This window comes from Quercus suber, unplaced genomic scaffold, assembly GCF_002906115.3.
Source record: "Quercus suber isolate HL8 unplaced genomic scaffold, Cork oak 2.0 scaffold_605, whole genome shotgun sequence".
Classification (NCBI taxonomy): Eukaryota; Viridiplantae; Streptophyta; class Magnoliopsida; order Fagales; family Fagaceae; genus Quercus; species Quercus suber.
The window spans coordinates 18,518-37,494 of NW_027070048.1; the positions used below are offsets into that span (position 1 = coordinate 18,518).

General features: G+C 35.0%; 3 protein-coding genes across 3 annotated transcripts; 2 read left to right on the forward strand and 1 right to left on the reverse strand.

Annotated features, from left to right (window-relative positions):
• Positions 1-2,911: 2,911 nt before the first annotated feature.
• Positions 2,912-8,846, forward strand: LOC112019912 (PHD finger protein ALFIN-LIKE 4). The gene is made up of 5 exons (XM_024052455.2): positions 2,912-3,166; positions 3,261-3,293; positions 4,063-4,291; positions 7,965-8,097; positions 8,325-8,846. The coding sequence occupies exons 1-5, from the start codon at positions 3,070-3,072 to the stop codon at positions 8,592-8,594; spliced, it is 762 nt and encodes a 253-aa protein (XP_023908223.2). The 5' UTR covers positions 2,912-3,069; the 3' UTR covers positions 8,595-8,846.
• A 2,243-nt stretch (positions 8,847-11,089) lies between these two features.
• On the reverse strand, positions 11,090-12,544 carry LOC112032003 (uncharacterized). Its single transcript, XM_024064709.2, is given in 9 exon segments — positions 11,090-11,440; positions 11,442-11,533; positions 11,535-11,635; positions 11,638-11,698; positions 11,701-11,910; positions 11,913-12,010; positions 12,013-12,068; positions 12,070-12,316; positions 12,319-12,544. Coding segments are annotated over 9 exon segments (1,056 nt in total). The 5' UTR covers positions 12,404-12,544; the 3' UTR covers positions 11,090-11,334.
• Positions 12,545-15,323: 2,779 nt separating this feature from the next.
• LOC136063989 (uncharacterized) lies at positions 15,324-18,400 on the forward strand. Its single transcript, XM_065765071.1, has 4 exons — positions 15,324-15,417; positions 16,888-17,180; positions 17,899-18,018; positions 18,125-18,400. The coding sequence occupies exons 1-4, from the start codon at positions 15,396-15,398 to the stop codon at positions 18,221-18,223; spliced, it is 534 nt and encodes a 177-aa protein (XP_065621143.1). The 5' UTR covers positions 15,324-15,395; the 3' UTR covers positions 18,224-18,400.
• The last annotated feature ends 577 nt before the right edge of the window (positions 18,401-18,977 follow it).

Here is an 18,977-nt window from a genome sequence, read left to right on the forward strand (position 1 = left end):
GAAGTTTTAGAAGCTTGGTTGAAGGCCCTCTGAGGAGAGAAGATGAGCATTGGATGATGAGAGATGTTCATGTGGGAGAGAGGTAGGACTTCATGAGGTGTTCCTTTGTGTTTCCAGATAGGATCATGATGATGCTTAGAGCTGTTCCTTTTCCATCTAGTCATTCGTGTGAAGATAAAGTGGTGTGGGGTTATTCACCCTCTGGAGATTTTGACTAAAAGACTGCCTATACCATTGCCAAAGGAGATAATGGTTCACCTGTCAAGTTCAAGGGAGATTGGGTTTGGAAGGTTGATTCCATGCCAAAAATCAAGTGTTTCTTATGGAAGTGCTACCATTGAAGCATTCCTGTTAAGGAAGTACTTTAAGAGAGGGGTATAACTCAAGGTGCTCACTGCTAAACTTGCAACAATGGAAGGGAATCTATTATTCATGTCCTGCGTGACTGTAGCTTTGCCAAATCGGTTTAGACAAATTTATGATAGCTTTGGACATGCAAGATTTCTTTATGCTTGAACTTGATGCATGGCTAAAGCAAAACTTGAACTCTAAAACTCATAGAATAGATCTGACTCCTTAGAATGTTCTGTTTTCATTTGTGGTGTGGAATTTATGGATTCATAGAAACAATATTGCTTTCAAGGGAGTTAGGCCTAACTAGAATTTATGGTCTTCCATTACTCATGCTGCTACTAAATACATACTTTGTGCCAATAAACCAGGTAAGGCGATGACCAGGGAAGTTAGTAGGGTCCATTGGATGAGGCCGAGCAATGGATAGGTGAAGTTAAATACGGATGGTTCGTCCTTGGGCAACCCTGGTCGAGCCAGTAGAGGTGGTCTGATCCGTGATGCTAACGAAGGCTGGATAAAGGGCTTCACCCATAATATTAGGGTCTCTTCTAGCATAGAGGTCGAGCTTTGGGCCCTTAGGGATGACCTATCATTATGTTTATCTCTAAACATCCCTACTGTTGAGATTGAGATAGATGCAAAGGTTGTGTTTGAATGGATTACTAATGGTAATAGAACTAATCTTAACCTCTCCTCCCTTATTGTGGATTGTAGGACTTTCTCTAGTCGCATTCCTCAAGTCAAGCTGCTTCATTACTTCCGTGAAGCCAACAAGTACGTCGATGCACTAGCTAGGAAAGGGCATTTTAGCCAGCAGGACTTTGTGATTTTTGATAGTCTGCCTGTGGACATTTCAATGCTTTTATATTATAATAGTATTGGCGTGTATTATGAGAGGATTTGTCCTCAAACTTCTCTCCCCGGTTAGGGGTTCTTAGGGTTTGTTTGGATACCGCTTATTTTGCTGAAAACTAAAAACTAAAAACAATGTGGTAAAATAATTTTTAAATGTGTGAATAATGCCATGAGACCCATTTTTAATAAAAATTTTGTTAAAAAAAGAGGTTTATAGGTCTCGTAAACAGTACATGGAACTCACTAGACAACCACAAAATGCGCTTCACAACTAAAATTTAAAAAAAAAAAAAGAAAAAAAAAAAAAAGAAGGCTAGACGCAAGATGCTGGCGTTATAAGAGCATTCACATCAGCTCAGTTATAGTCTTCTAAAATACATATACAGTGTAAATTTTACACATTTTGAGCAAAAAAACACCCACATCAGTGGGTGTAAAAATTTGTAAAATCAACCATATTTTTCCATGAGCTACAGTACCCGTGTAAATATACACGGGTACTGTAGCTCGTGTATATATTAAAATAATATTATCCGTTTGCACCAATTTTTCTCTCTCTTCTCCGTGCTCAACAACCTTAGCTCCTCCTCATCTTCTTTTCCTCAGATGCACACAAACAAACCCACACACAAACACATCCATACAGACAACTCAACTCAGATACACTTGCTCCAAAAAAAAAAAAAAAAACAAAGATACATGAGGTAGGGAGATCGAAGCTGTGGATTGGAGTTAGGGAGATCGGAGTTGTGGATCGGTGCAGTTGTGGATCGGTGCTTGTGATCGAAGCTGTGGATCGGAGCTTGTGATCGGAGCCTGATCGAAGCTAGGAAGACCGGTGCTTGTGGATCGAAGTTAGGGAGATCGGAGCTGTGGATCGGTGCAGCTGTGGATCGGTGCTTGTGATCGGAGCTGTGGATCGGAGCTTGTGATCAGAGCTAGGAAGACCAGTGCTTGTGGATCGGAGTTAGGGAGATCGGAGCTGTGGATCGGAGCCTAATCGGAGCTAGGGAGACCGGCTTGTGGATCAGAGTTAGAAAAAATCGGAGTTGTGGAGAGATAGACCGAGAGGGAGACGAGATGGGTATAGAGAGATGACCGAGAGGGAGAGAGATGGGTATAGAGAATCAGAACAAATGAAAAGAAAGAGAGATATAGCACATATAAAATGGGTTAGTTGAGAAATAATAAAATAATAGAAAAAATTGATGATTTAAATAAAAGATGTGATAAAATAGATGATTTGATGTGGGTGTATTGTAAGAGTAAATGTGTAAAATAAAAAAAAATGGATTTTTTCATGTAAAATAGACAGAAATTTTACATGAGCTGATACGAATGCTCTAAACTGTATCCAAATTGCTGCTTTAATATTATTCTTGGTTTACCCCAAAAAAAAAAAAAATTCTTCGTATCATCCATTCATAATCATCATCAGGGTCCCACAAACCCACTATGTTACTATTATCTGTGGTGGGTCCTCCCTCTGCCGTGGCGAAATCTGAAGCTCAACCATTTGATTTGATAATCTGATCGAGCCCTTTATTACTTAAAAATAATAATAATAATAAAAAAATAAAAAAATAAAAAAAGCCCAATTTCAATTTTCTAACTCCAAAAAATAAAATATGCAAAAATATTCAGATCCACCCTAAGAATTATGAAATCCGGTTAAGTAGATAATTTCAAATCCGTAAAAGAGAGAGGTCAAATATTTTCACACCTTTCCCTCCTTTTTGGTACTCTCTCTTCTCAGTCTGATAAATTAATTTTCGATCTTTTCTTTCTTTCTTTCTTTCTTTCCCTCTTCTCTGTTCTCTTTCTGAAAGAAAAGAAAGAAGGAAAGTGTTTGGAAATTCGATGGACGGCGGTGCAGCTTACAACCCACGTACGGTAGAGGAAGTGTTTAGGGATTTCAAGGGCCGCAGAGCTGGCATGATTAAAGCCCTTACCACTGGTCTCTCTCTCTCTCTCTCTCTCTCTCTCTCAAATGTTTTCTCTTTTTCTCGTTTCTCATATTGAATTCGTTTCTACTTTACTTGTTGGTGCAGATGTTGATGACTTTTATCAGCAGTGTGATCCTGGTTAGTTAGGGTTCTTCTCTCTGTCTCTCTGTCTCTCTGAAATTTTGTAAATTTTTAGTAGCACTCATAATTTAATTATAGATCTACACCCTCCTCATTCAACCAAATCTTTTTTTTTTTTTTTTTTTGATAATTCAATAGTTACAATGGATTTGAACCTTTAAAGTACCAAGGCTACATAATTTTCTTCTTTTTTATTCCAACCAACCAACAACAATACCCTTCCTTCATTTTCAACTATTCAATTCATGTTTTTCACACAATTATCTATCAATCATATACATACTATATAAGTATTACTAAGACTAAGAGATGCTTTACTTGTTCAACCCTCTAAATTAAAATTACCATTATGTTATTTAAAATTAATTTGGAGGATTGTCGAATTATATGGCACTCCAACTGTAAGTTAATCAAACTCTCTCTTTAATTATATTTTCAACTTCAACAACTATTTTGTACAAATAAATATAGCCACTCTGGATTTTTATCCAACCATAGCTTTGAAGTTTAATGGAAGTTGGATAAAATAAAATATGTTTACTTACTTGAATCTCTTTGGGTACTGAGGATGAATCTTTGGAACTCAACTCCTCCTATAATAATGAATGATACTCACATGTTACTTTTAACTAATAAGACTCTTACAAAGCAATGCTGCATACTGTCGGCCCTGATTATACATATATATATATATATATATTTTAGCAATCATTTCATTCTCTGGCTCTGGCTGGTAACATATATGAAAAAGCTTGTTTCTTTACAGAGAAAGAAAATCTTTGCCTTTATGGATATCCCGGTGAGCAGTGGGAAGTCAATTTACCTGCTGAAGAGGTGCCTCCAGAGCTTCCAGAGCCTGCACTAGGTATTAACTTTGCCAGAGATGGGATGCAAGAGAAGGACTGGTTATCCTTGGTTGCTGTCCACAGTGATGCTTGGTTACTTTCTGTGGCCTTTTATTTTGGTGCTAGGTTTGGATTTGATAAAGCCGATAGGTATGTGTTTCTCTTCATCCTCTTTCAGATGCTTTTTTTTTTTTTACTTTAAAAGACAACTTTTATTTGTTAATAAGTTATTAGGATGTGTAATTTGGAAGTAAAATCTAGTCAGTCCCCCAAGGAACTTGAAACCTTGTTCTCACCTTTTATCCCACTCCCCAAGTAAGCTACCAAAAATTTAAGGAAAAAAAAAATATATATATATATATATATATGTCGGTCTTTATTTTTATTCAATTTTTTACTTCATACTATTGAGTCATTGTGTGCGTTTGGATTGGGATGGAAAATTAAAATTATTTTGCTATTTAGGTTATTTTTGCTACTATTCATGTATCCTCTACACATTTTAGTATTATTTATAGGCTCTACTGTACTATTTCAACTAACTTTTATCTTTATCTACATTATTTTCAGCAATAAATTTTTAGTTTTAGCAAAATAAGTAGTATCCAAATACACCCGCAGTTTCACTATTTTTGTAATATATATATATATATTTGAACGTTCGTTAATGGGTCCTTTAATAGTTGATTTTATGATTTAATCTCTTGTTTTGTGTCACATAGAATGGTTTACTAGGGATTATGCTGTTTTACTAATGTAGCATGTAAGCATTATAATCTAACAAATATCTGTACTTTGTGAATCTCAAATGCTATAATTGGACAAGAAAACTACTTACTGTCTATGAAGCACGGGTGCGTTTCGGGACTCGGGTGCGGGTGCGAGATTCGGTAATTTTTGAAAAAGTAGGGTGCGGGTGCGGCGGGACTCGGCGATTAAAAAATTATTAAAAATATTTTTATTTATATTTTCTATATATTTTTACTATTAAAATATTCATAAAAAACACATTGTTATGCCTTGATTCACAAAACAAAGAAAGAAGAAGTTCTTTTTTATTCCAACCAACCAACAACAATACCCTTCTTCATTTTCTATTATTCATTTATGTTTTTTCACACATTATCTATCAATCATATACATACTATATTAGTATTACTAAGACGAAGACTAAGACTAAGACTAAGAGATGCTTTACTTGTTCAACCCTCTAAATTAAAATTACCATTATGTTATTTAAAATTAATTTGGAGGATTGTCGAATTATATGGCACTCCAACTGTAAGTTAATCAAACTCTCTCTTTAATTATATTTTCAACTTCAACAACTATTTGTACAAATAAATATAGCCACTCTGGATTTTTATCCAACCATAGCTTTGAAGTTTAATGGAAGTTGGATAAAATAAAATATGTTTACTTACTTGAATCTCTTTGGGTACTGAGGATGAATCTTTGGAACTCAACTCCTCCTATAATAATGAATGATACTCATATGTTACTTTTAACTAATAAGACTCTTACAAAGCAATGCTGCATACTGTAGGCCTTATTACCTATATATATATATATATATATATATATATATATATATATATATATATTTAGCAATCATTTCATTCTCTGGCTCTGGCTGGTAACATATATGAAAAGCTTGTTTCTTTACAGAGAAAGAAAATCTTTGCCTTTATGGATATCCCGGTGAGCAGTGGGAAGTCAATTTACCTGCTGAAGAGGTGCTCCAGAGCTTCCAGAGCCTGCACTAGGTATTAACTTTGCCAGAGATGGGATGCAAGAGAAGGACTGGTTATCCTTGGTTGCTGTCCACAGTGATGCTTGGTTACTTTCTGTGGCCTTTTATTTTGGTGCTAGGTTTGGATTTGATAAAGCCGATAGGTATGTGTTTCTCTTCATCCTCTTTCAGATGCTTTTTTTTTTTTACTTTAAAAGACAACTTTTATTTGTTAATAAGTTATTAGGATGTTTAATTTGGAAGTAAAATCTAGTTAGTCCCCAAGGAACTTGAAACCTTGTTCTCACCTTTTATCCCACTCCCCAAGTAAGCTACCAAAAATTTAAGGAAAAAAAAAAAAATGTCGGCCTTTATTTTTATTCAATTTTTTACTTCATACTATTGAGTCATAGTGTGCATTTGGATTGGGATGGAAATTAAAATTATTTTACTATTCAGCTTATTTTTGCTACTATTCATAGACTCCACTGCATGTTTTGTATTATTTATGGACTCCACTGTACTATTTCAACTAACTTTTATTTTATCTATAGTACTTTTAACAATAGTTTTCAGTTTCAGTAAATAAACAGTATTCAAACACACCAATATTTTAATATATATATATATATATATCTGAACGTTCATTAATGGGTCCTTTAATAGTTGATTTTATGATTTAATCTCTTGTTTTGTGTCACATAGAATGGTTAACTAGGGATTATGCTGTTTTAGTAATGTAGTATGTAAGCATTATAATCTGACAAATATCTGTACTTTGTGAATCTCAAATGCTATAATTGGACAAGAAAACTACTTACTGTAGCCCTCAAAACACTTGATTTTGCTGCTTCTTTAGTCCAAAAAAAAAAAAATTGCTGCTTCTAGGTTATCTATACTACTATTTAAGGGGTTTCTTTTGTTTGGCATCCTCATTTTTTTGGTTCAAAAAAGCCCTTATACCCCTATATTTAAGTAGAGACAAAACTAAAAAATAATTTGGTCAAATTACAACTATAACTCTCACTAAAACATTGCCTAAAAAATAGGGTCACTCTCCTTTTGATTTTCAAATTACTTTATTCACTTATAAGTTAGATTCTCAAAATAAAAAATATATATATANATTACATTCTCAAAAAAAAAAAAAAATTATATATATATATATAAAATAAAAACACGGGGTTTTTTTTTTGGCTAAAAAAAAAAGTCTCATTGCACACGTGAAGTGTGTGTGATGAGGCTAGTTACCTTGAAAGATTAGTCACAGCTGGTTGCAACTGATTGATCTAGTTCTGTTTGGAAAGAGTAAAGCCGGTTAAGACCTCATACAATTAGTCCCTTTCTTTTCCATTTTTTATTAAACATGTTTGATTTATTTTTCTGCCTGAATTTTTGTTCTGAAAATGTTGCAATAAGTGTTAACCAGATCTATAATGTTAAATGTTTTTCCTAAAACTAATTTAGGGAAGGTAGATGCTGATTGGAAAATAAATTGCAAATACAATGTAGCAATATCTGCTCTAATTTATTTTTCAGCTCATTGGGACCCACCTTTTGATTATCCTTTATGTTTGAGTAGGATTACCTTTTAATTAAAAAATAAAATAACATAAAGTTTTATTCTTGTCCTTTGCTTTCTACATTGCCTGACTGAATTTCCTTATTCACTTGAATTTAGTTAAGTTATTTACCTGCATATATCTTATGAGAAAGAACTTTATTTTTGCTGAAAATTTAATGCAGTTTTTTTTTTCCTCCTCCTTTCTTTAACATGAACTATAAAGAGAGTCAATGTCTAGATTCGATTTAATGAATCTCTAGTCATGCTTGCAGCAGTTGTATCATGTTGACGGCAATACTGTATTTCATCAAGGTTGAAGGCCAGAAAAGGGGGACTGGTCTTATAAATTTCTCTATGCTCCAGGATGGGGAGCTTAGTCTTGCTAACATTGGTTTGCTCTGAAGTTCGCTAACTATGGCCCCAACTGCATTTTCTTGTGACCTTTTGTGGTTTCACCATTTTAGTGGTTGCTGCCTTTGAGGTTTTGTTATTTCATTATATAATAGATTGTTGTTATTTTGGTGCAGGAAACGCCTTTTTAATATGATAAATGATCTACCAACAATATTTGAGGTTGTGACAGGGACAGTCAAGAAACAAGTGAAGGAGAAGTCGTCAGTTTCAAATCACAGCAGCAACAAATCTAAATCGAACTCTAAGGTATGACACAACTTTGACATGCCCATTTTTTCATTGTCATTATGTAAGCCAAATGATTGGATGGGTGAATACTGTTTGGTGTGTTCCTTTTTATCTGGAAAATTTCACATACATTATTACAAGGAAAATAATAATTAATTTCCATATGCATGCAGATTTTGCAGAACAATTACCTAGCAGCCTTGCTGTTCTAATTTATAGTTCTTTTGTTGGTTTGGCATATGCAGCGAGGTTCTGAATCTCAGGTGAAGTATTCAAAGACAATTCAGTCAAAGGATGATGACGAGGAAGGTTTGGAAGAGGAAGATGATGAGGAGCATGGAGAGACATTGTGCGGGGCTTGTGGAGAGAATTATGCAGCTGATGAGTTCTGGATTTGCTGTGATATTTGTGAGAAGTGGTTCCATGGGAAGTGTGTTAAGATCACCCCAGCAAGGGCTGAGCATATTAAGCAGTATAAATGCCCATCTTGCAGCAATAAGAGAGCCCGACCTTGATGCTGGGTGTATCTTCACTAGTTGTTTACTGTTAATTTAGTAGGTCAGGTTAATTCTTAGTCTTCTGTTTTAGGAAAGCTATCTTGAATATGATGTGTAGGCTGCGAATGTGCTGTTTAATTGATTATAAATTAGGGTATTTTTACTCGGTTGGGATTTAATTTTCCCCATGCCACCATGGAAAGACTTTGTTATGTATTTGCTTGAATTTACTTATGTTTATTGGATAATTAAGTTCTTTACTTTCATTTAGCTTATGTTGTGACTTGTAAATGTAATGTAGGATATTATTCTGTTTCTTAAAACCTAGCAGAAGGGGGAGAAAAGAAAAACTCAGTCTCATGGATATGGCAAAGGTGTAAGTTTATTCAGATCCTTTGTGCGGTTTTGTTGGGAACCTCGGCTCCATTCCAAGTTGTAGCCCGGCCCCACAAATGACAGATGGTCCTCTCTCACGTTTTCCGCATAAAGATAAAGTTAGGAGCATCTGGCTTTAGAATAGCACGCTGTTTCTGTTAGCTAAACGGTCCATAGAAATTCATAATAATTGCTGAGGCGTAAGTGCATGGTCCGAATATAGCAATGCTGTATTTTTGCTTTGTATTGGCAAATGGGTTTACCATACTAAAGGCTTATTTTATTATTTTACCACATTATTTTACGACATCTCATTTATCAGATGTTTCATAATTCAATTCTATACATTAAAATAATATTTACTACACATTAAAATAATATTTATTACAACTCATCAACACAATCTACACATTAAAAGAAAAAAAATTTTGCCACATGCATTCCATACCGTAGCAAATTTGTCACGGTACTGTTCAATGTTGCAAAAAAAATAACATATACCACATCTACTAAATGGGCTAAAATTAAGTTTAGTGTGAAATATGTGTCAAATATTTAGCATTTGGTACATATCTCACATTTAGTGTGGGCGCTCGTAAATGGTCCATATATAGCAATGTGCTGTATTTTTACTTTGTGTTGGCAAATGGGTTTTGCTTTTGCATATCAGCTGCCAGCGGGTTTGTATTCTTTTTATGCTACGATAAAATACAAAAATTTTATCCCTGCCTTGGCTGTCTATCACGTAATAAGACATAAATCATTGCTCTCTACCTATTTTATATACTTTTGTCCGCCTATATAACTTGTTTTCTCTCCCTCTCTCTCTCTCTCTCTCTCATCCACATCCAAGAGTCAACAAGGATGTTAGAATCACTTGTCTGAGGGCTATGAATTTTACTGGTGTTGAGGAGTTAAATTTGACTAATACCTCAAGTCAATATGCAAACTTGGTATAAGATTTTGATAGGAAAAAGCGCACACTCTGTGACCACAGTGATTCATTGTATAGGAGATAAAATGCATTATTCATGCACTGTTCATAGGTCCCACGGTACTATTTATACATTTAAAAATTATTTTACTACAGTGTTTAATTTTTAATTTTCAGCAAAATAAATTGTATTCAAACTGATCCAAATCTATGGGCTCAGTTTAGCAGCTTTTATTTGATGTCAAAGCCAAATCAATCTAATTAATCTACATCTCTCAGCAAATAAAAAAATAAAAAGTTTGTAATGCACAAATTTATAAGTTCTCTTTATACATGCTTGCAGCCTTGCACATGCAGGCTGCAACAGCGTGCGCCTCACGCACTAGAATATCTATATATATCATAAGTATTACTAGAGAGATAGAGAGAGAGAAACCAAAAGTGTCATACGTCCATGGATTCCTTAATGCTTCATGACAAGAATATGCCCCCTTTTTTGTAGTTCAAAGGAAATGCTTTAAACATTTTTTAGCAAGGCAAAATATCTGAAATTCGTGCCTCAGCAGTCAGCAGTTGAGCTTTAGAAAGGATTTCACTTTTTTCTCCTGTCAGCTGAAGTGAGAAAAATAAAATCTTTTTTTTTTATGATCCAAACTGAAATTTTAAATTAAGTGTTAGTTTGGATACAAAACTCGTTTGCGTTTGTGAATGAGCTACATTTTTTGAGTGAGTTATGTGCACTGTTTACAAGAGCTACAAATACTTATTTTAGCAAAATTTTCTTTAAAACTGACTTCCACGACACTATTCACAAATTTAAAAATTATTTTACTACCGAATTTTTAGTTTTCAGTAATAAGCAATATCCAAACAGACATAAAACATCCTCAAAGCAAGCAAAATATGAAATAACATGGGATGAGCCACAGCCTATTTATGTACAAAAGATCCAATCTACTGTAATTAGTAATATATCTGAATGAAGTTTGTCTTTTGTTAGTTGTAAATATTGCGTTGGGGGAGTAGAGCTCTGAATGCAGCAGCTCATTCTGCTGCTCTTAAAGCTGGTTACTGTTGTAATAATTGTAATCTGCCCCTCGTTATCCTGGAAGCTTGTAGGCTGGATTGTTATTCTGTTTCTGTTAATGAAGTTCCAGTTTACCTTAAAAAAAAAAAAAAAAAAAAAAAAAAAAAGGCAATCATCTTTTTAACAAAGTTGGTTCTTGGATTGGAGAGATAATTCCATTTACCTATTCATAGGAGGAATTGGGGAATTAGAAAAGCTTAAAGTGACCAGGAATAATTTCCAATCTCCACCCTAAGAAGAAAGCCCTAAAACAAGTGGCAAAAAAGAGGAAAGAGAGGAATTTACATATAAACAGCATATTGGAAGCAGCCAATCTTAGCTTAATATAGCCATAGGAAAAAAATCCATTTGTAAAATTCAATCTAACAGCTGTATCTATCACGAAGTAAATCTCTGTTCTCTTCTTGCCTCTTGGTAGACAACCGTTTCAAAAACTCATAGGTAGTGATCATGTTGTTGCAGACAAAGACATGAAGCCCACCTTGGAGCCAAACCCCTATAACAAGCTCTAAACCCACCTTCCTTGACCAAGTTCCTAACTGTTTGCACAACTGTAGTGGCTTCTCCGCCCATTTTCCTCTCCATCCAAAACCTGCAATCTTGTCTTAACTGTATCAAGCGGCATAGTAATTATAGCCGAAACCCCACTAGCCATAGCAGCAACAACCCTTGCACTGCCACCGTTGCTCTTGAATCCGGCCTAAAATTACACCCATTCCCATTGACAAAGCATCCTCCTTTTTACCCATGTAGCAACCAAAACCACCCCAAATTAGCCTATGTGCCACAGAGTAAGAAGCCCACCAAACCGCATTGGAAGGTGCATAAGTCAGTATGGAAATCCCAAATCCCCTATACAATCCTTTTAGCCCATCTGCACGCACAATCTTCCGACACGCATCAATACCATTGTTATATTTGTTTGAGACATTGGGGATTAGTTCTTGCTGCAGCTAGAGTCACAACCCTGCACCATTAGTCTTTGGCTCACAACATCAATTGGGGTCCAAACCAATTGAGCAGCCATGGCAGAGCTCAACCAGCAGCAGCATTAGCAATAGCCGTGGCCTGGTATCGGAGAAGCCTAATCGAACAGTGCAGTCCCAACATTACTCTTGGTGACCTCAAGTGCAGTCATGTAAAGCGCTCGAGCTGGGATGGTACCCATCAAGGAGGTACCAAATCCTCTGTAGAAGCCTCTTAAGCCCTCGTGGCGCATAATGGCAAAGGACATCTTAAAGCAAGAAATGGGAGTGGGAGAAACCTGTTGCCGGGTTTTCAAAACGACTACTGGATAAAGAGCAGCCGATACACCAGAAAACAAAGCGGCACCCAGAAAGAAAACTTTGATTTGTCAAGCATATGCCAATCAATATCAGCTGGAATATGAATTTCTGAAGCCGAATCATCCTCGGTTGCACTCAAGCTCATCTTCGCCACTTGCTTTTTTTTTTTTTTTTTATGAAATATATATACTCCAAAATCTCTCTCTCTCTCTCTCTCTCACAAACACACACACACACAAACACAAAGTTCTTCCTTTTTGGTCAAGACGAATAATTTTCAACTGGGTCTAAAGCTTGAGGATTATCTTAGTCTAAGCTACGGCATCAAATTACACTACTTCAGAGAACATCAACAAGAAGAAAAATTGAAAATAAAGCAGTAAAGTTTGGTTTTGGAGTGGGGAGGGAAATAGTATATAGATTGGTAAAAAAAAAAAAAAAAAAGAGATTAAAAGATAAGATTGAGGTGACTTACTATTTATGGTGGGTGTAGGTATCGAGAAGCTACTTATGATAAGGTTATGGAGGTATTTGGGTTTTTTTTTTTCTTTTTGCGCAAGGAGATTTGAGAACGAGCGTGGATTACCAAAAGTGGGTCGAACATTTGAAGCTAGAAGAAGTCGAATCAGAAGTGGTAGTTGTTCTTAATAGAGATTGATGGGCTCTGATCATGTTTTCTTCCGCTTCAACACTGAGAAAATCAATCTTTGATGAAAGGAAACCCTTCAGATCCAAGGTAAAAGAGGGAGCAGGGTATATGAATTATCTATCAAAAGACAAAGAGGGCAGAAAGACAAGTGAAGCGATGAATGTTAAATGGAGAGGCTAGAGTAGAGAGTAGAGAGTAGAGACAGCTTTAAAAAGTGTTATTAAAGAGAAAGATAGGACAAGAAGATTATGGATTTTAGCGAGGGTTTTGCGGATCGAGGTGATTAACACGTGTCACTCATCATGTTGATCACTCTTTTATTGTTCTGATCCTCTTTTTATTCCTGTGGACTGCGTTGTTGTACTTGTACTTTGCTCCCTCTGTTTTCGGCACAAAGTTTTTTTTTTGATGAACTGCTTTAATTTTGTTATTTTTTTAAAAATTCAAAATTAAAATAATAAAAAAGTATTTTTTATTACTGTTTTATAAAATATGTGCATTTGCTTATTTCATTCATGTCATAAAGTGCATCGGTTGGAATTAAAAAAAAAAAAAAAAAAAGTCAACGCGTCTGCGTGCCTCTGTTTTTCGACAGTTTTTTTTTTGACATGCCTTCAGTCTTTTTATTTTTAAAAAAATGTACATATGTTTCGTGCACAAGTCTAGAATTACAAATTCGTTTTCTGTAATCTGATGAACATCAGTCAGCAGATTATCATCTGTCTTTATATGTACGTTTGATACTACTAGTTATTTTTTTTATTAGAATAATTATTTTAAAAATAAGTATAAATATCATGTATTCTTTTTTTTTTTTAGATAAAAATATTAGTCACTTATTGTGTATTGTTGTAAACACTGTATAAAATAACTTTTAAATGTATGATACCGTGGGTCATTTTTTATCTTTTTGCTATTTGTACTCATGCGTATAATTGTCTCTGCGAATTTATGTTCAGCACGCAAAAAAAAAAAAAAATTCCGAAATGAATTTAAAACGAACGCAACTTTCAGTGTATCCAAACTGGCACATGTATATATATGATTTAAAATATACACTAATATTTATTTTTAAGTTGTTACTATGGATGAGGGGTGGCTGTTTGTTGCATTTTGTGTTGATTTTGCTTTCTCTCTCACTCTTAGAGTCTCACTCTAAAATAAATTACTACTTTTCAAAAAATAAAAATAAAAAATTTTAATGTTAAATAGCCTCTTCCTTTTTTTAATAAAACTAATATGTTTGGCTTTTAGTATTGGTCCATGACTTTGTTTGAATTGGATTCAAATTTGTTGTATTTGCATCAATGTTAAACTTGGTAAAATTATACACTTAAGCCTATTTTAGATAGAGGAATAAAGCTCTTCCAGTCCTATTTCAGATCTAGTCTTCAAATGGAGTGGCTTCCTTCCTTTTGCTTTATTTGTGGTGTTTTGGGTTTTGGTGGGTTTCTTCGGTCTAGGTCTCAAGATTTGTCCGATTGGAGGAAGGGGGTTTTTGTGAATCATTGTGCTGCTTGCCGAGACGGGTCGGAGGAAGAAAGCAAAGAGAGGAAGATGGCGGTCTTCAGATTCCGATGGGTGTTGGACCGGTGAGCCTGGGTTCGAAAGGCAGCAGTGTTTCCCAAAGGTCCTTTGAGGCCAAAAATCGGTTTTGGGCTTTCAAATGTTATCTTCTTTGGCCCAAGGACTTCCCAGCCCGAATACCACAAGTAATTTCTCTCTTTTAATGAGCCCACCACTTGAGCCCAAGGAAAGAGATCCCAAAATGTTAATATGCAATCTCAGAAATATTGCTAGGCTCTCAGGTTCATTGAGGAAAGTGGTGTGTAATTGTCTGTGATTTCTCCCTGTGTTTGTATACTATCTATGTTGTATCTCTGTTCAAATTTGAATGAATATTTCATGCTTCAAAAAAAAAAAAAGAATGCTTGAAGAATTGGAAACTAAAGAAGCTCATTCGAGTGAGATTAAGGGTCGCCCAAGCGAGATACTAAAGTTGGCTCTAGTGATAAAGCATGCTCAATAGAATCACTTAAATATTTAAAGGCTCCCTTGTCCCTTGCTTGAAGCTCACTCAAGTGAGGTTGCGAGAGACAAAAACCTTGTTTTTAGAAGGTGTTTGAGTTTGATTAGAAGAAAAAAGTGATGTTTTATGTATTTATTTTCAATTTTTTGTGGGATTCACCGCAAAAAAAAAAAATAAATAAAGGTTGGATATGCAAATTTGTATTCAATATTCATTTTCAGAATCCAAAAAATGCGAATTTGAATATAAAAAAATGAAAACAACTTTTGTACATTTTCATTTTCAGCAAAAATAAACATAATGTAATTTTTATAATAAACTCGAAATTTAGGACCCCACACTTAGCTGTATTCCACTCCACCAATGAATCTCTCTCTCTCTCTCTCTCCGCCTTTCCCTTCTCTTTGGTCCCAAAATCAAAATCCATGATAACAATTTCTCTCTCTCTCTCTACTGGACATGAATGTACTCTCTATTTGCGGTAAGATTTTTTTTTTCTCTCTCTCTCTGGCTAATAACATTGGTTTGGGTTTTCTTTTTTGGCACTATGCCAATTGGGACTGGTGGTGGTCAATCCAAGTTGTGGTTTTGTTTTCTCTCTCTTTGGCTAGATCAACATTGGTTAGGTTTTTCTTTTTTGGCACTAAGCTGATTAGGTTTGGTGATGATGAATCCAAGTTGTGGTTGTGATTGTGGGTTTGATGGTGGGTGTGGGTGTGGTGATTTGTTTGGGTTTTGATTTGGGTTTGGGGGTGGGTTTGCTATAACCGTTTATTTCTCTCTCTTTTCCACTCTCTCTGGGTGGTTGTGGAGTGGCTGTGTGTATATGGGTTTGAATTTGGTGGTGGTGATGAGGTGGGTTTTGATTAGCTGTGGTGGTGATAGAGGTGGGACTATACTTCTATTTGATCGTGGATCCCTGGTTGTGTGGTGTTTATTTTTGGGCATATTTGCTTTGACTTGGGCTAGTTTGTAGGAGGGAAGTGGTTTCTAGTAGGAGGGATAATTGCAAAAAGCTTCCTTTGTGTATGTATCTGTTAGGTTTGTCAGGGAAAAAAAAGTTAGGGAAGATAGTAGCTGAAAATTAATGCCAAAAAAAAAAAAAAAAAAAAAGAGTTGGAAACAAAAAATGAGTATAAGATTTGAGTATAGAAAATGAATCCAAGCCTAACGCAAACCAAACAGGCCTTATATATAGCACCTTAGACTTGATTCTTTTTTACAAATTGAAAGGATGAATTATGAATACTTGAAGTTGTTGAGAGAAAAAAAAATTCCATGCTTATTGAAAAACCATTGATGATTTATTTTTAAAACCATTGAAAAACCAATGCTTGAGAGTTTGAAACTGCATAATTTATTTTTACAGTGAGGTTCATAGGAGAAAATAATTCAATGAGATACCTTGAGGTTCATTGCAGAAATATTTAAAAGGTTATCATAACTTTTGAATGCAGATGTATTGGGCCTTCTTAGAACTTCTTTTCTCTCTCTTTTGTGTGTTTTCTTTTAAAAAGCAAAAAATACTTTGCACTAGAGGTTTTGGTTCATTAAGCAGACATGTTGTTCATAAAAGGATTTATTTTGAAGAAGTTATTGTGGTGACATCAACAAGTTGCCTAGTAGGTTGTAGACTATAGTCACAAAGGCTTTGTGAATAATTTGTAAACTTTTTTTTTTTAATAGTGGATGGTCTAAGGTTAATATTGAAGTGGTTTTTTTTTTTTTTTTTTCCTTTGCTGAAGTTTTTCATCAGTTTTCCACTTTGCTACCAAATTGTTGCATTTTATTTCTTTTATACTTATTATATTATGATTTTATATATGCTTTGTGGTAATATAAGAGAAAACATTCCATCAGGAGCTAGCGTAAAACATTGGTTTTATGCTAGCCAATAAAAAATCGCCATGTGGAAAACATTAAGTTCACACTTAAACCCTTCTCCAAACAGACTCCAAACAGAACGAAGAAAGAAAATCAGCCCTCAGACAAAAGCTCAAGCCTTCACCTCTGCTTCCTTCACGCCGAACCTCCACCACCGCCACATGGATCGCCAGAGCAGAACAATTTCGAAGAAGAAAGAGTTCTCGCCATGCCCTCTGCTTCCTCCTCTGGGGTTGTGCCGTCCTTTACTTGCCCAAACTTCCACCACACCACACACCGAAGCTCACCGCCACAAAGTTCGTTGGAGTTGTGTGTGGAGCTTGGAAACAAACCGAAGCCGCCATGAGCCACGATCCAAAGGTTTGTTTTTCATAATTTTCCCCTTTCCCCAATTTGGATTTCGAATTGGGTGTTCGGATTTTTTGTTTGCTTCATCGAAAAGTTTCAAATTTTGAACATTTCCTTTTTGATGAGAACAGAGGGTGAGTGTATGTTCATATTGTTCTAATGAAAGATGCTGTGTTGGGTTTTGATATGATCTGGGGTTTGTTTGGTTTTTGAATTTAGGATGTTTGATTGATTTGATTAAGTTAGATTGATTGTTAGATAAATTGGCTTTAGATGTACAATGTGATGGGATTGAGTTTGGAAATGATAATTGAATACTGAATTGGAACTTGCTGTGACGAAGTTGACAATTGTGTTGAAAGTTTCAAAATTAAGTATATCCAAATGTGCGATTCACAGGAATTATTATGCTTCTAATTGTAGCTTAATTCTGTTAGTTTTTTACTAGCAAACACTTGTTCTATACAAGTGTAGTGTTCTCTATCTTGTTCCTACCATTTGATTGTTGCGTACTTTGTCTTATCATCACTGCTTCCTGCCATTTGGTTATAGAAATTATCCCCTCCTTACTGGTTCCTACCTATTATGATCAAAATATTAATACATTATAGAGGATAAGTATTTTTTGGATTTGTTTGGTGGATATTTCATTCTCAAGGCCTTTTAGAATCCAGATTGGAGCTTTACTAGCTATTTGCATGCATGTGTTTTGACATTTGTCCCTCTACAGTTTTCACTGTCTTTGCCACAAGGTGGAAGGGAGGCCATTTCCAAGAACCTCATCTTGCATGAAGATCAACTCCCACAAAAGTTTCTTCATCCCAAGACAAAGAAGAAAATGAATAAGCAGGTTTGTTTTGGTTTGTGTACCTGCTGATTCTTGTATTTGTAATTTTTCGTTTTTTTGGAGATCATGTGTTAATCATAACTGAGACTATTGTATATTTGATTCTTAGGGAGATGACATCTTCACTACAGATGACTTCGACCGCCATGTTGATAAAAGAGCCCCCCCGCAGCCTCATGTTGATAGACAACCATTTTTCTATTTCTAAGCATTAGTTGGATAACTGAAATTTTGTTCTCTCTGTTTTCTTGGAAAATGTGTCAAAATTGGCTTTGATATTTAAAAGTTTAATGCCACTAAAGTGGTGAAAGCTTTGTTGTGTTGAGTGAGACCTCTAGTGAACTGTCACCTATGATTAATATGTTCTATAGATATTTTGCTTAAATGTGAGCACAGTTTTGGTCAGGTTTTACCTTTTATGTTTCTTTCTTTATCTTCATTTACCCCTCATGCTAGATTGCAGAAAGGGATTGCAATCATTGCTGATGTCGCGGAAGCCTGAAGAGAAAGCACACACGATGCTCTCTTGATGAAACAGAAACTAAACTGTTAGTTTCTGGGTAGTAAACCTCAAATCCACGAAGGGCTCCTTGAATCCACAAGGTGATAGGTCTGGAATCTACCAGAGAACACAAAAGACAAAAGTCTAAGTTTTTATTGATAATAAACTATGAAAAACGTTTACAGACTTAAGGGCCTATTTGAGGGCTTCTTAAAACTCGACAAACAAGAAAATATAATCTAAAATAACTCCTAATTGATATCTAACTATAAAAAATAACTCCTAATTGATATCTAACCATAACAAGAATCAAATTTGACCTAAAAAACATTAAATGCACCTAAAAACAAGGAAATAAATCACCTAAACCTAAAATAACGTTTTTTTACATAAAAATACAAAAATAATAAATTACAATAATTAAATAGTAAATTGTGTCCTACATCAAACTCCTCCACTT